Source organism: Bubalus bubalis, chromosome 4 (assembly GCF_019923935.1).
Source record: "Bubalus bubalis isolate 160015118507 breed Murrah chromosome 4, NDDB_SH_1, whole genome shotgun sequence".
Taxonomy (NCBI): domain Eukaryota; kingdom Metazoa; phylum Chordata; class Mammalia; order Artiodactyla; family Bovidae; genus Bubalus; species Bubalus bubalis.
This window is the reverse complement of record NC_059160.1, coordinates 96161792-96178340: the sequence shown is the minus strand read 5'-3', so window position 1 is coordinate 96178340 and position 16549 is coordinate 96161792. Positions and strand designations below refer to the sequence as shown.

The 16549-nt window shown below is 48.5% G+C and overlaps 1 protein-coding gene across 2 annotated transcripts in view; it reads left to right on the top strand.

Moving 5' to 3' along the window:
• The window catches only part of PLXNC1 (plexin C1), a 157124-nt gene that overhangs the window by 122006 nt on the left and 18569 nt on the right, over positions 1-16549 (top strand). The window contains exons 22-24 of one of the 2 annotated variants that reach the window (XM_044941823.2): positions 8283-8460; positions 10852-10955; positions 14151-16450. In XM_044941823.2, coding sequence (XP_044797758.1) covers positions 8283-8460; positions 10852-10955; positions 14151-14159 — 291 coding nt within the window. In that variant the 3' untranslated portion in view covers positions 14160-16450. Of the gene's footprint in view, positions 1-8282; positions 8461-10851; positions 10956-14150; positions 16451-16549 lie in introns of those variants that run through there. The other variant, XM_025284337.3, reaches the window with a different exon arrangement.

The following is a 16549-nucleotide window of genomic DNA, read 5'->3' as shown; positions in this document are numbered from 1 at the left end:
TGTTTCATCACTATCCACAAAGCTGTAATTTATGGGCGTTTTGCCAGAAAGACCAAAAACCTGTGAAACACATTAAACCTAAAATATTGGAATCAATCATTCTGGGCTAAATCAGACAGATTCTCACTTGATATTTGCATGAACAAGTGTTAGTAAATGCTAACAAGTGTAGAAAAACTTGTGAGAGAAACTTAAATTTGAGGAAATTCTCTCCATTAATTTGGTTTTTTTTCTTCAAAATGGAAAAGACCTTTCCTCCTCATTATTCTGTCAGGGGGTCAAATACCTTGACACAGGAAGCATTGGGCTCTCAGTCTTTGGTGGGGAAAGGAAAAGGAGGCTGGGGAGGGGTCTGCAGGTCAAGCAAGAGCATCATTAGAGGGGGAGGCTGGTAGGATGTCCCCGGGCCAACGCCAGTTTGAGATAAGCCTCAGATCAAAAACTTTTCTGAGACTTGCACGTCTAATTCTGCGCTCTCACTGCTCCTGCTGAACTTCTGGAAGTGGTTTTCTTCTAATTCCAGTTTAGTATAAAAACCAGATTTTCTCTTGACCTTCATTTGGTTCTGCAGTGAAATTAGAAATGTATCTTATAGGTTTTATTTAATGAAAGCAATTATTGGCCTAAGACCTTTTACAGTAAAGTTGCTGGTTTGTAATAAATTCTTTTGAAATTGGTTTCTAGGTATAAGAAGGTATTCCAGAAAGGATGCAGCAACGCCCCTGCCATCATTAGCCAAGAATGTGGCTGGTGAGGTTAAGAGGTAGATGGATCATTCTTTTCCCACCAAACTGTGGGGAAAGCGGGAGACAATGCCACTCCCCCTGCTTGAATCCGCTCAGCCCTCTGCAGCCTTATTTTTTCTACCTCCCAAATACCTGAAACCGCCAAGTTGGTTAAGGGCTGATGGGTAAAGCTGCTAGCGAAGCAGCAGTATTATGTGTCTAGGTGCCATGATGCTCAGCTCAGAAGAGGTGGGGTTTGGAGTCTGACAGTCTTGGGTGTGACTCTGAGCTCAGCCACTTTACAAACTAGCTGTGTGACCTTGGGCAAGTCACCCAACCTCTCTAAACCTGTTTCCTCATCTTTAAACAGGTAGATTATAAACCCTAGCCTTGTACATTTGTTAACGAGGTCAGGAAATAATATCTGTAAGATGTCTAGCCATCATGCCACAGAGCATGTGCTTGTTGTTTATTTATTTTTATGTATTTATGGCTGTGCTGGGTCTTTGTTGCTGCACACAGCCTTTCTCTAGCTCAGCAAGTGGGGGCTACTCTCTAGGTGGTGTGCCAGCTTCTTGTTGCGGTGGCTTCTCTTGTTGCAGAGCACGGGCTCTAGAGTGTGGGCTCAGTATCTGTAGCGCGTGGGCTTAGTTGATCTACGGCATGTGGGATCTTCTTAGACCAGGGATCGAACCTGTGTCCCATGCATTGGCAGGCAGATGCTTAACCGCTAGACCATCAGGGAAGTCCTCATTATGTGTTGAAACACAAACTGCCCCCTCGCTGTTCTTTCTGGTCGGTCATTTATTGATGATGGGTGATACAGGGAAGTTGATTAGCTGCATCCATTGTCATTAAACGTTTATGTTACTATTGAAAATGCTACCCATAACCCTATACGTGGACTTGTACAACCTGTAGCATGCAATATCTCACTGGACAGATGTGAACAGGAGACCACAGTGACTCCTGCATAGCTAACTGGGGGTGCAGTCCTGCACACCCCAAGGGGCTGGACTGTGACCTGCAGTGAAGGACGGGATCTTTCCAGTCTGGTCCTTTCTCTGAGTTTGGTACCTGTGCCTTCCAAATCCCCTTGCTCTTCTAAGACCCCTTCTTGATAATAGCTAAGGCATTGTTCCTGAATCCATGGTTCCTTGAGACCCAAGATACCTGTGGTTTAAGCCACAGGGGAATTTCTCTCTCACCCATGTGAAGTTCTAGGGTGTTCAGGCCAGCTTTGGTGGGTGCCTCTGCTGGGATGTCCTTGCAGACCCTATCTCCTCTCTTGTTATCCTGAGGTCACCTCAGGACCTAAGGTGTTTGCTCCCCGCCAGCCTCCTTCCACAGTCCAACCAGCAGGACATGTGCTGAGCCACAGAAAAGTTGACAAATGGTCACCAGCTGTCTTTTGAGGAAGTTTCCCAGGGGCTGCCACATAACACATCTGCTGAATCTCACTGACCTGAACTGAATCACATGGCCATACCCAGCTGCAACAGGGGCTGGGAAAGGTCATCTTTATTCTGGGTGAACACGGGGCTCCTAAAAGTGCTTGCCAGCGGGGCCTGAGACACAGGCTGCTCCAGATTGAGTGGGTTCCACGGGGTCCCATGCCAGGAGATCGAGTCTCCTCTTCTGTGTCCAACCTGTCTGCTCAGACAGCGTTTACTAAGAACCCCAGGCAGGTGGGGCCTTCCCTTCAGAGGTTTATCACCTTGCTGCCCATTTGGCTCTGCAGTTAAGAGTGTGAATATGGCCTAGTTATGACCCTCAACAGCTCTGCGATCTTGGACACGTTTCTGACCCTCTCTGTCTCAGTTTCTTCATCCATTAAACAATGCTAATAATAGTGCCCACAACAGACAGCAGTTGTAAGGATTAAATGAGTTAGCAAAGCATACCTGACACATGGTGAGTGTTCGGTCTGTGCTGGCTATTATTATTAGAAACCTAAACCAGCATTCTCGTCTTCAGACTTTGTTTCTATAAATAGTACAGGGCTTCTCCCTCATGCAGCAGATGGTGGTTTTGGAAAGGCAAGCATGGTTCTTCAAGCCTCTACCTGCCATTCTTCCCCCAGAGGAAGTGAGATTCTTTACCTAGACTTCTTGACCTACTAGCGTGAGCAAAAGATTGAAGCTTGCTGCAACATCAGTCTGATTAGAGTTGAAGCCAAGAGTCTCCATAGTCGAGAGGCCTCCTTCTCTACCATTGCACATGTAATGCCTTTCCAGACCGAATTCAAATGCCCCTTCCTCCATGCAGCCTTCCTTGATTTCTCCCCCTTTGAAAACCCTCCTCCAAGGTAGAGACAATATCTCTCTGAACCTCTAAAGCACCCCACTGATGACTACTGTTTTCTATTGGCATTAGAATTTGTGTGTATATCCCACAGCTGTATCAGTCTCCAAATACTTCCCAGGCAGGATCAGTGCTAGCTTCCATTTGTGATCATTTGCAATGCCCTGCACACAGTATGTGTCAAGTAGATGGGTGTCAATGAATGACTTTATAATCTCAGCATCAACAAAGTAAGCTCTGTCAGGTTGGGTGCAGACAGATGTATGTAAGAGAAAATATGACTAATAGTGTGTGAAATCCTAAAAGCATGGAGTTGCGTCTGAGAGCTGGAAATCTGGAGGTAAGCAGCCACAAGGCAGGTCCATGTACTCAGCAGTGTCAGGGCTCTGGGTCACTATCTCCATGCTCTCTTGGCCCTTCCTCTTAGTCACTAAATAGCTGCCACAGCTCTAAGCACTGCTTTTCCCTTTTGCAGAAACCTTTTCCCTTAATGTCTCATTGGCCACAGCTGGGTTACATGACCAGTCGCTGGTGAATGAGGAGAAAAGTCACCATCAATCGTGTTTCTTAGCCTAGATTGGACCCACTGCTGTTGATACCTGGCTTTTGTCTGGCAAAGAAGGAAGAAAACAGCTGCGGACTGAATAGCCAACCGTATCTATCGCCCCAGCTTTGTTGACACTTTCATAGCTAGAGTAATTCCTCTCAACAGAGGGACAGATTTCTGGAGAAGAGACCAGGTGCATTTTAGAGCACTTTAGCCTTTTGTACATCTTGAAAAATTAATTGCCACCCCATAGATTTGAACTGTACTTGTTTTTCAAAACATTTTCATATTTTGAAAGGCAGGCTCAGCAAATGTTTAAGAACACGGAGCTCGAGTGCCTGCTTCTGCCTTTTCCTCGCCAGGGGATCTTTTACAACGTACTTAACCTTTCTGTACCTCAGTTTCTTATCTGTAAAATGGGATAATAATAGAATCTATGTCATAGGGTTGTTTCTGAGATGAGTTTATATATACTAATACACATCATTTACCGTGGTGCTTGGCACACAGGAAGTACTGCTTAATTTTCTATTATTACATGTCTTGATTTAGTGATCCTGTCACTTCTTGGAGATAGGGGCAATGAGAATTTTGAGACTCAGGAAAGCTGGAGGACTTGCCCATGCTCCCACAGCTAGGGAGCAGGAGAAGGGGATGATCCAGGTGGCCCGGCGCCAGTGCCATGGGCTCTCAGCCCTCCTGTCCTCTCTGCTTGGGTTCTCTGAACGCGTACTGAGAGTGGAAGAGTCATATCTGGTGGCTGAATATTGTTTCAAAAGTGATGCTTTGGTTCTCAAGTATATTGTGGCTCATCTGAGAATGAGGACTGTGTCTTCAGGCGGCTGTTCCATCCTTTTTGGCAGCCCGGACCTGTTTCATGGAAGGCTGTTTTTCCACTGACCAGGAGCAGGGTGGGGCAGAGGGTGATTTGGGGATGGTTCAGGCACATCACATATATTGTGCACTTTATTGCTAGAATCTAATGCCGCCACTGATCTGACAAGAGGCGGAGCTCAGGCAGTAATGTGAGCGGCGGAGAGTGGCTGTAACTGCAGATGAAGCTTCACTAGCTCGCCCTCGGCTCACCTCCTGCCGTTCGGCCCGGTTCCTAACAGGCCACAACCTGTACTGGTCCGTGACCCTGGGGTTGGGAACCCTGTCCTAAGATCTCTCCTAGCCCTGGTCCCTAATACTGTGCCTCTACGAAGGACTCTGGTGAAGTGGGTTTTGAAGGGGAGATTCCATGGGGAGCCTTTTGTGAGGAGAAGCAGAGGCCCAGCATGAGCTTTCCAAGCCTGGGGATCGGATTATGAGCAAGGGCCTGCTCTGAGGTCCCCCGGCTACACCTGCACATTCAGAAACTGCTGTTGGAGCACTAAGCGTTAGCAGCATAAAAAATGAACACAAATCAATTTGTCTCTAAATTTACTCTCTGAATTCCCCATGGACTCTATAAAATGCCATTTTACCTTTTTCCACCCATCTGACTGTGGAAGCAGTGGTGGATTTACATGATTTTACATCCAGTTAAGGGTTTTTTTTTTCCCCTTTTGGTTATGTTTTTAAAAAGAATGTTTATTGCCTATAAAGAGGTGTTTTTGTTGAAGACAATAGTGCCCTTTAGGTAGTCACAGGATGTTATTTCACAAATACTTACGAAACTGGTAAACAAGCTGGGATCGCTGGAGCTCTGATTAAAATGGGCTTTTCATTCGTCTTTACCTTTGGAAGCTCCATGACATGGGTTTCACAACCACTGCTGCTCCTGGGGAGGAGACCAGCTGGAGAAACACAGGGAGACGTGGGCAAGGCCACTCCGACCAACCCTACAGGGCAAGGCTGCCGTCTGCCCCTCCAGCCCCTCCAGGAACGCTGTGTGTGCGGAAAATGCAGCTTAGGTCTTTGGTCGTGGCCCGACTTAAGACAGATTCCTGGTGGTTCAGAGGGCTCCTGGGCTGTAGGTGGGATGGGGAGGAGGAGGAGGAAGGGTCCCTGGGTGCAAGGGACTGAAACTGAGGGGTTCGAGGTGCCACCTCAGACTCATCGTCTCCCTAGAGGTCGAGGCCTCTGTTTGCTCACTCAGAAAGTGGGGATAATAATAATGATAATACAGCACCCTTCTGCCCCAGGATACTGGGAAGATTAGAAGAACCAGGTGTTGGAAGTGCGTTTGGCAGGGGGCCAGTGTGAAAGTGTTAGTCACTCAGTTGTGTCCGACTCTTTGTGACCCCATGGACTGTAACCCACCAGGCTCCTCTGTCCATGGGATTCTCCAGGCAAGAATACTGAGGTGGGTTGCCATTCCCTTCTCCAGGGGATCTTCCCCACCCAGGGATTGAACCTGGCTCTCCTGCACTGCAGGCATTTTCTTCACCATCTGAGCCACCAGGGAAGCCCAGAAAGTGTCACTAAAAAGGGAGGTGAGAAAAGGACTCTGGGCTTCCTTCTCGCCCTTTCCGCTGCTTCTCACCCGCCCAGCGGGTCGGGGGTCAGGGTCCTGCATCCCTGCTTGGTGAGCGGCTGACCCAGAACAGGAATATGCCCTGAGAACGGTCAAGGGGGCCACTCTCTGTTTCAGGAAAGGGAAGCTCTCACAGGCCAGACCGAGACCACCGCCTCACCTCAGATTCCAGCCAGCGTGTATTCAAGAGTTTCAGTCTCTCGGTGAGGACCTGACCAAGATTTACTCTTGGACAACTGTGAGTAGGATTGTAGGGGGAGGATGTAAAGGCAGCAAACGTGCCTCTGAGCAACCCCCCCACCCCCACTGGAGCTTTGGAAGTCCCCCAGCCCCCCTTCATCCGGGGTCTTTCAGTCCTACCTCCCGCGTCAGACGCCATTCTAAGTGTGATGTGATTAATTCAGTTCATCTTGGGAGCCCTGGGAGGCAGTTATTGTTGTTGTTCCCACTTCACAGGTGAGAAATCTGAGATCCAGAGAGGTTACCCAGCTAGTTAGAGGTGAACTGGGCTTGAACCAGGAGTCTGACCCCGAGCGGGTGTTCTGCCCCGTTCTCCTTCCAGGAGGCTTGCTCTTGACTCTGGTAGAGACCCTGACGGTGGAGTCAGGGTCCCAGCTGCTCAAGGCCGGCTGTCTCTGTTTCCATGTGAAGGCATACTGATACTAACAATAATCATAGTGATGACTTACATGAAATAATAATCTGCCTGTTACTTTTACCATTATCATCATCATTGAGCCTTTCCCAGCAGCCCAGCTAATGCCAAGCATTTGACTCGTATTATCTTTTTTTAAAAAATATTTATTTGGCGACACTGGGTGTTAGTTGAGGCATGTGGGATCTAGTTCCCTGACCAGGGATTGAACCCTGGCCCCCTGCATTGGGACTGTGGAGTTTTAGCCAATGAACCACCAGGGACGTCCTGAGTTACTTTATTTAATCTCGATAACAACGCTAGGGGGCGAGTGCTGTGCTTATATAGTGTTCTTCCCTGGTAGCTCAGATGGTAAAGAATCCACCTACAATACAGGAGACTCCAGTTCAATCCCTGGGTTGGGAAGATCCCCTGGAGAAGGGAATGGAAACCCACCCCGGTATTCTTGCCTGGAGAATTCCATGGACAGAGGAGCCTGGTGGACTATAGTCCATGGGGTCACAAAGACTTTCACTTCACTTCACTATTCTTACACCCATTTTAAAGTTGAATTAACCCTAAGGCTCCCCATTTGCCACATTAATTGTGCTTTCATTTTGTAAACATTTCCAGCAGCTAATCATTTTACATGCCCTCACTGTATCCAGGCTCAAAACTCGAAGTAACCGCACATTGGCCACCACACCCAGGTCGTCTGGCTCCACGATTACCGGGGTGCCTTAGAATCTGAACTGTATGTTGTGCTGATTACAAAACACTCAGCACTTGCCTGAATCAGCTCCACTGAGAATCCCGAGTATGTAACTTTGTTGTTTTAGATCGGTTTATTCCTAGGCAAAGTAAACTTGAAATTGCATTTACGTTCCTTTGGAAATACTCCCTAGTTCTTAGTTTTCACACATTCACCAAGGCCCCACTTCTCCCATTAGGCTGATTCTGAGGTTTTACTGCACGGGGAGAATGTTAACTGACAAAAACCATAAGTAATGGCGCTGAACTGTAAAGTAATTAATGCAGGAATAATAGCACAGAGTGGGGATCTCGGTGTTTTAATGAGAGCTCAGGAAACTGCCTGGCTGAAGCTGGTTGAAAGTGGAGGGGGAGAGGAACATAACCATAATCACTGCTGCGCATTAAAAAGTGACCTCTGGCGTGATCAATACGGAGACCTCATAACCTTTCCTGTCACCTGGAACTTTGCTTCTAAGATCTGTGGTCCTTGTAATAAAAAAGATAGTCCCCAGTCTACCCTCATCTACTGTGAAAGTTTTCCAATATTCCTTTTTCTTTTTTGAAGATGAAATCACCATTTTTAGAATATTTAGGGGGGTGTGTGTGTATATTTTACCCTCAAATATATTTATTCAATGCTTGCTCTATAATGAGAGTTTTAACTTTATGTTTTCCTTTCCATTATCCCTGAAAAGAATGGATTATGGAAAAAAGATTAAAGTGGGTATAACGTGATACGGTATTTGCTAATGTGCTATCAGAAGTATTAGTAGGACTTGCCAAGGTTTGTGTCTTTTATGAATGCCTTTCAGATTGCAATTATCTAATAGACTTGGAAACCTGTTTGTATTCTTGCAGGCATTAACTGTCACCTTTGAAAAAATCCCAGAAAATGAGAGTGCAGATGTCTGTCGGAACATATCAGTCAATGTTCTTGATTGCGATACCATAGGTCAAGCCAAAGAAAAGATTTTCCAAGCATTCCTAAGCAAAAATGGCTCTCCTTATGGACTTCAGCTGAATGAAATAGGACTTGGTAAGGCAATACTATTTTGTCCCAATTCCCTGATGAGCATCCCTCCCACCTACCCTCCCTCCCACCGGGCCCCCAGCATGTAGCTGTGGCTGTGTTTGCTGAAGCTTACTAGCCTGGAATGTTCCCAGAGGGCATGTCTAGGGACCTGGAGATTGCATTGTTCTCTCACAAGTATCATCCTACAAAACCAGGATCCTTCAAAGAAGCTGTTCTTTTTAAAAAAAATATATATATATATATTATGTTTGTAAATCAGATTCATGAGATTGCTAACCCTGCCTGAGACCCAGTGAATTCACCTTGCATCAAGAAGTACAAAAGGTGTCAACCTCAGGCCTTCTGTATGTGTTGGGTTTCACGTTGGCATTTGATTTGTTTGTTGTGATACCAAGTGTGTCATTAGTGGGTGGCTCAGACTTGGGGTGTGAACCCCAGCAGGCTAGAAAGGTCATCTTCCTCTCTGCTAATCGCATCCTGCATTAAGTATAGTCTCCGTCCTCCCCCACCACGAAGCAGCATCTGCTCTGAATTCATTTTCGGGCTCTATTGGTATACTGCAAAGGCGAGCATATGCGTGAGCGAGCTAACAGGGCTCCACTTCACTCAAATGTTCATCAACATTTTAAAGTTGAGCTCCACGCAGCCCTCCCAGGAGACTGTCGTGGGATTTTACAGCAGATAATGGGATAGGGAAAAAAGAGCCAAATCGCAGCGGTGACAGGCAGCGTAACAAGGTTCATCTCTCCTGCATGTGCAGGTGTAGCCTCGACTAAGCAGGCAATTAAATTCATCCCTCCTGGCCCTCCAAGGCAGACCCCCTGTGAAAGGGCCATTGAGAGAAACCTGGGGGCGGGGTCTGGCCCCATGAGTGAAGCCACGCAAATGTATAGCAGTTCCAAGGCCTGGCTTCAAGGGAAGCGAGGCCACTAAAGCACTCTCGTCCTCCTGTCTCTGCTTCCTTCTGTTGGCTGGACTGGGGGCCCTTCAAGACCATGTGAGCTCATTTGGTTGGAGGCGGGGTCAATGGGCAGCTCCAATCAGGCAACCATGACATAACCCAGGACCATCAGCTTCCTGGACCTGCGCCTGCGTCTTCGAGTGTCACTCTGACTACAAAGGCCCTTGGAGCCAAGGCCCATGGGGAAATGGCCCAGTGGTCTCAGTCCTGGCGCTGTCAGGTCCATAGGACCATCCTCACACCATTTAGGGTTTCTGCCCATCAGGTGTTCCTGGCCTCTGATGTGGGGCGTGGGACAGGGAGCAGGACAAGCCCCGTAGGAGCTTCCCGTTATAGTCTGATGGCAAATGGCTTCTTCGTGTCTCATCATTTTCCAAACTAGCTCCTAGGCTACCCTCAGAAAACTAAGGCATAGCCTTAGGTACCTGCCATAAATTGTATTAAAATCCGATACCAGAAGCAGCTGTGTGGAGACCTCTCAGAGCAGAGACTCACACAGGCAGATGTCCAGAGGGGCAGGAGGCATCATAAGTAAGGGGTGTCGGCCTACCTGGGATAATGGGAACTGGTGGGACCCAACTTAATTGGTGAAAGCCACCAACCAGGTAGGGGGGCAGTGTGATCAGTGTTACCAGATGATCCAGTTTTATTCAAAAGAGAAATTACAAGTCCTAATTTTTATGTGCAATCTTCCAATCTTTAAATGTTGGTTCTGAATTGACATTAGAATATAATAAAGCATGGTGCAGGTTCACAAAACAAGAAAAAACCACATCCACGGGCCACACTCTAACCCTCGGGCACAAGTTGGTGACCTCTTAAAGAAGCTGAAGCCCTGATGCCGGGGTGCCAGCCGACCAGCGCACCCCACACGGGGACGGACAGATCGTTCCCAGAGCACCTGCTTGTGAACACACAGGTGGTAGGCATGCAGATTTGCTTTTGGAATTTTCTGAAGAGTTAAATCTCTGAGGATGCATTATTTTGTCTTCCTTTGGCTTTATTTCCAGGCTTAGCCTCAGACTAAAAGCTTCAGGAAAAAGTAATCTTACATATCAGAGCCCTAAACATAAAAGTAAAACAGAAGAGAACGCAGGCTACTGGCCTGGCTGATAACATCTCCAAACCTGCAAAACCACTTTATTTTAGCTTTATTGTTTAGCCGCTAAGTCGTGTCTGATTCTTTGCCATCTCATGGACTGTAGCCTGCCAGGCTCCTCTGTCCATGGGATTCTTCAGGCAATAATATTGGAGTGGGTTGCCATTTCCTTCTCCAGGGGATCTTCCCAAACCCTGTCTTACTTACAGCAGACAGGGATCAAACCTGTGTCTCCTATAAGTAATAATTGCAAAAGTGACACGGTAGTATGCTACATTTCTCAGCGTCATTTTAAAAGAAAACAAAATGCTCTTTTAAAAAAATTTTTTTCCAGAGCTTCAAGTGGGCACACGACACAAAGAACTTCTGGATATTGACAGCTCCTCTGTGATTCTTGAAGACGGAATCACCAAGCTCAATACCATTGGCCACTACGAGGTAAGAACAAAGGCATCCCCAGCCCAAACTGGACTAGATCCTGTCCAGGACCATGCAAATTCTTTGAAAATTACAAGATTCCCACCAGTTTTCTGGAATCATTTGAAGATTGCTTGTTTCAGGGGCAGGAGTTTTCCTTACTTGCTCGTGGTTTGGGATCTCCTTTCGCAGAGCTATGATTTTCATGGGTCCAGTCACTCTCTATCCTGTGGTTTAGGTTAGAAACTTCACCTCCGGCCTGTTCAGTGGAAAAGGCATTGTCGAGCTTGACTCTGAACAAAGCTATAGGAGTTCTAAGATGCACCGCTGTTCATTACTGGCCTGGTGACCTCTGTGTAGGGTCCTTTGTTTCTGAAGAAGTTTTACATTTCCTGTTTGTTTGAATATTCAGTGATACCTCTGTGGCCTCTGACCCACTTACTGGGTGAGTGTTGAGGTGGGTGACGGGAACATGTGACCCAGCAGAGAGCTGAGTGCCAGAGAAGCATGCTCAGAACCAAAGAGGGGAGGCAGGGGAGGTTCCTGAACACCACGGGATCCTGGGAGTCATTCAGTAAATTACCCGAATCTTTGTTGAATATCCACTCTGTGCTAAGAGCTGGGAAGGCATGCGAGTGGAACAAAGACTAGGTCCCTGACCTCAGAGAGCCTACAGCCCTGGGACCAGGGTGGGGATGGAAAGGAAAGAGAAGCCAAGTCGTGAGGCAACATCTTGCAGTTTAATAGTGCTATGACTCAGAGCATCCAGGAAGGCTTCCTGGAGGAAGCAGTGACTCATCTGAGACCTGAAGAGTGAGAACTTTACCCAGGCCAACATTCCCAACAGGGAAGGGGTGCATGCTTGCTCTTCTGCAGAAAGACTTTTAGATTAGCTAGAACTGGAGAGGGGCACAGGTGGCAGTGAGAGCCAGTAACAGCCAATGTGTATGGAACTCCTTTCCTGTGCCAGTTGCTGGTCTCAGCCTTTCCCTTTATTTCTGCAAATTCTATCTATAGCAGTCCTATGAGGTAGGGACTATTATTAGCCCACTTTATAGATGAGTACACTGAGGCTCAGGGAAGTGTGAGCTAGTCAGTAGCTAGTCAGTGGCAGAGAGAAGTTGGGACCCAAATCGCTGGGCTCTAGGGCCCATGGCTTGACCAGTACAGGATGGCTTCTCACAGTAGAAAGCCGGAGAAGTGGGACGGAGGGGAGCGGGGAAGCGCAGACCATGCAGGCCCCGAGGCTTCGTCCAGAGTCTGGCTGTTATGCCCAGCACAGTGGGACACCATTGGAGGATCTTAAGCAGGAGAAATTTGTGTCTCAGAAAATGACTGTGGCTGTGTGTGGAGCATGGATATAGGAGGTGCCAACAGGGAAACAAGGAGGCTCTTCAAAGGATTTCAGGTAAGGAATGATGTTGACCAGGAATGACACTGTGGCTCTAGAAAATGAGGCAAGTAGATGAATTCAGAGATTAGCTGAGCAGCTGTATTCTGAGATGGGCTGAAGGTGCATACCGTGAGCTGTGTGGGTGGGAGAGATATTTGGGGGAGGGGAGGGGTCAGGAAGCCATGGGGATGGCTGGGTAGATGCACAGATGCCTTTGCGGAGCTGGAGAAGCAGAGGAGCAGCTTCCCAGGCCCTTGGAGAGTAGTGCCCCATCTTTCAGGGCTGAAATCCCATGGAGACGTGTCTGCACCAAGAAGGCCTTTGGGATGGGCACTCCCCTCAACCAGACAGAATCTGAGACCAGTCCTTGCCAGGGTTTCCTGGACAACCACCGGGAGCAGAGGACCCCCAGAGCCTTGGGCTCTTTGGCTGAGTGGGTCTCAGGACCGGGTGAGAAATTGTTGCTCTGGGTAATCCCTGGGTCGGAGTTGCCCCTGCAGCCTTTGCTGGAGGGTGCCCCGCAGAGAATGTGCCAGGTTAACAGTCTGTCCCTGTCCTCGCCCTTCTGCATCTTGGACTTTCCAACCTTGGTATCATCTTGCCAAAAGCTGCAGCGCCTTTTGAGTTTTTAAAAACTCTAAAAAGCTCAAGAAACTTTCTGAAAGTACCTATTCCTGTCGGTGGGCCACATTTGGAGAAGCGCTACTCCAGAGGAAATCTAAGGGCTGGGAAAATTAGAATCAGGCTTACTCCGCCTTCAATCTGCGTTTGAGAGCCGCACCCAGCCACTGTCTCCTCCTCCTGTTTCTGGGTGGTGGGCTTGTCTGGGCGAGTTTGGCAGAAACTCAGCCACAAATGCCCTCCTTTGGTGTCTTGACCCACATGCTGGCCTTGCTCAGCTGTGGAGGGAGGGCTGGCCCACCCTGGTCAGGCTTCTCGGCGTCCCCTGGCCACCGTGTGGCATGGAGTGGGCCCCAAAGGAAGAGGGTGTGGCCACTCACTGGCATTAATAGGGAAATGCAGGACAAGACACTCCAGCAGGGAGAGGGGAGATCCACGACCGCTGTCTGCAAGGCAAGGGGAGGACTGTCAGGAGAGAGGGGACATCAGTCTTCACTGCAGACACCGGCCGTGCTAGACACCGATCTGCTTAAGGATGATAATGAAATTAATCTGGCCTGTAGTCACTTCCCGTCCCAATGATTTATTGGCCTCGTACCCTGGCGTTGCCACATGGTGGTAATAAATGACAAGATAGGACACAAGGGCTTAAAGGATTCTCCTTGTGTTTAAAGAGCTAAGCCGTAAGGCAAATAAACGCAGAGAGCTTGAAGGAAACTGGGGAGGTCAACAGCCCCGCGCCCTCTGTACCTGGACCATCGCACATGCCCTGGCTTTCAGACACTATCATACATCCAGCCTCCTAACTCTACACCTGCTTTACAGCACAGTCAAAATTTGGAATCATTTGACAGGGCTGAGCTGAAGCTTCCTTTTGCCCTTTCATTAAAGAAAAATTTTCTCCTAGAACACTTACATTTCCCTCCAAAGAGACAGGGCGCTAATTATCACTCTTATTCATTTACTAAAGCGCTCTCATTTGAGTCTCTGTAAGTGCTTGAAAGCGAAAAACTATATTTCATTTAAAAATAGGATCTCACTTGGAGTCTTAAGTGATTCAGACTCACCTCCCTCCAATTACCCCAAATTAGTGAGGTTTTCAAGTTAATCTTTAGCGAAGGCCAGTTCCTCCTCCTATCTAAACAAAGTCCCTGCTGCTGGAGTGTGAGCCCGTTTCTTCTCTTGCCTTGTTCTGTCCTCAGGGCGAATAGAGTGTAGCTGGTCTCCTCCGAATGATTTACTGTCCGTGTACTTGAAGAACCAGTTTCTCAAAGGGACATGAAGGGGCAGCGAGAACATAGCATCTCATGGGGCCGATGCAGCCTCCGGAGCCCCAAATTACCAGCACTGCCCTATCACCAGCAGGATGGCATCCTGGCCCACCCTGGGGTCGGCACAGTTGCTTCGCACAACTGTGGCAGCCACCCACGACAGTGGCAGCCGGTGCCCAGCACTGCTGGAGGGCATAGACATGATTGATGCTCACACAGCCTGTGACGAAGGTGCTTTTATTACCCTCGTTCTCTATCAGAAAGAGGAGGAATTTCTGCTCCAGTCTCATTCGGCCCTGTGCAGACAAGGGGCAGAGTGACGCCTTTACAAACCCATGAAGCCAGAGGCATCTTCTCGCCTGTAATTAAACCCTCCTGAATGCCTCCTTCACTGTTGCCCACTGTGTGTGTTTACTACGAAGGGGGCTGTGCTGTGCTCTGGAGCCAGCGCGTTTGTCTGTGTGAGTCTCTAGAGGGTGTGGGCGGCTGGTCCCCTGCAACTGTGGCAGGACGGCCTCTCCTGGTCCAGGCTTGTGCAGCTGCCCCGGCCCTGCCGTGTGACCTCACCGCACCCACATCCAGCCGTTGGGCGGCGTCAAGTTCGCAGGACAGGTGTTGTGTCCAGCAGGAAGTGTGCTCTACAGATCACACCTCTCGTTCTGAGCTGTGAGGTTTTGAGGGCAGAAGAGATGTTTAAGCAACGTGTTGCTGAAGAACGTTCCTCCTAACGGGAGCGTGCCGGTGCTCAAGTGGTCACTGCTAACACCAGAGTTGTCACTCACATGACATTTAAAGTTCAGAGGAACGTCCCCAAGGTCAGTGGTCTTTCCGGTCAGGTGCGTCATCTGTGACGCAGGCTGTGGACTGCTTCTTTGGACTGTCTCTAAGGGTCCCTTACAGCACGGATGACTTTAGATTCTTATGTACCAGAAAAACGGAGAGCTTTTAGTGTGCTGGGCACTGTCCTAGGAGCTTTCATGAACAGGGACTGCTTCGTGTGAGGTAGACACTGCCGTTATTCTCATCCTGAGGCCCAGGGAGGCTAAGGAACTTGGCCACACTCCCATAGCTCTCCTCACTGATGCCCCAAGGCTGGAAGCAGATGAAAAAGGGATTGCACAGAGGCTGTGCCTCTGCTCAGTGCCAGAGGGGTCACCTTGCTCAGAGCCAGGCTTGCAGCCCACGCTCCTAGCCTCTGAAGCAGCCTGGCTAGAGAGCTTAGGAGAAATTCTGGTAGTCATCTTCTCTGATGTCAAATTCAAAAGGGCGACTTCTCTTCAGATCTTACGCTGAATCTCACGTCTGTGAGTTTATCAGAATGCTTCCTTACGTCTGATCCTTCTTTGACATCCTTTAAGGCCAATACTCCTTGAAGGTGACAGAAGTTTACCTTCATCAGAGGGAAGCCTCTTTCAGGTATCCAAGGGCTGACAACTCCAGCGCAACAAAAGCCTGGGGAGCTTAGGTTCCTCATCGCATGCTCACTGGTGGAGCCCAGGCTCCCTCCTCGAGGACTAGCTCGGGGTCCCAGCCGTCCTCAAAGCGGCTTTGGGTCTGGCCCAGGGCTGATTCCAAGCACACCAGAAAGAAGCTGGAGCTGTGTTGTTCATTGTCACTAGTTTCAGGAACCCTCCAGAGCTCTGTCCTGGGCGGCGGGAGCATCTTGGGTGATTTGAGGTGTCTATTGAGAATGTTCTAATGTCCCCTCCCAGATGCTCTGCTGAGCCCTGAGCCTCCTCTCCTGAAGGACTGAGCAAGGTTATCGCTTGGGCTCTGAGAAAGAAAATAGATTCCTTTTTTGTCTGCCTCCAGCCTTTGGGTGTCAGTGAGAAGAGCTGAGGGGAAGGCGGGGAGAGCAGTATTGATGAGTGGTTGCTGGGACAACGTTAGTTGAATAGGATTCTGTTTTCACAAAATACCTTTTTAGGAATAAGAGATGCCAGTAAGGGTTTCCACATGGAGCTTTGTAGTGACTACTGTGTTTTCAGACTTAAGGAGAAAATGTAATGGTGGTTCAGACCCTACTCATAATTTTCCATAAAATTCTTAGGCTAAAGTTCCAGCTTTCCTCTTGGGCCAGCCATTTGAAATTGACACCATCTCGGCCTTCCCTGGCGGCCTGGTGGTTAAGGCAAAAGGAGAAGAGGGCAGCAGAGGATGAGATGGTTAGATAGCATCAGCAGCTCAACAGACATGAATTTGAGCAAACTCCAGGAGATAGTGAAGGACAGGGAAGCCTGGCATGCTGCAGTCCATGGGGTCTCAGAGTCAGACACAACTAAGCAACTGAACAGCAACAACCAGTGGTTAAGACATCATGCCTCCACTGT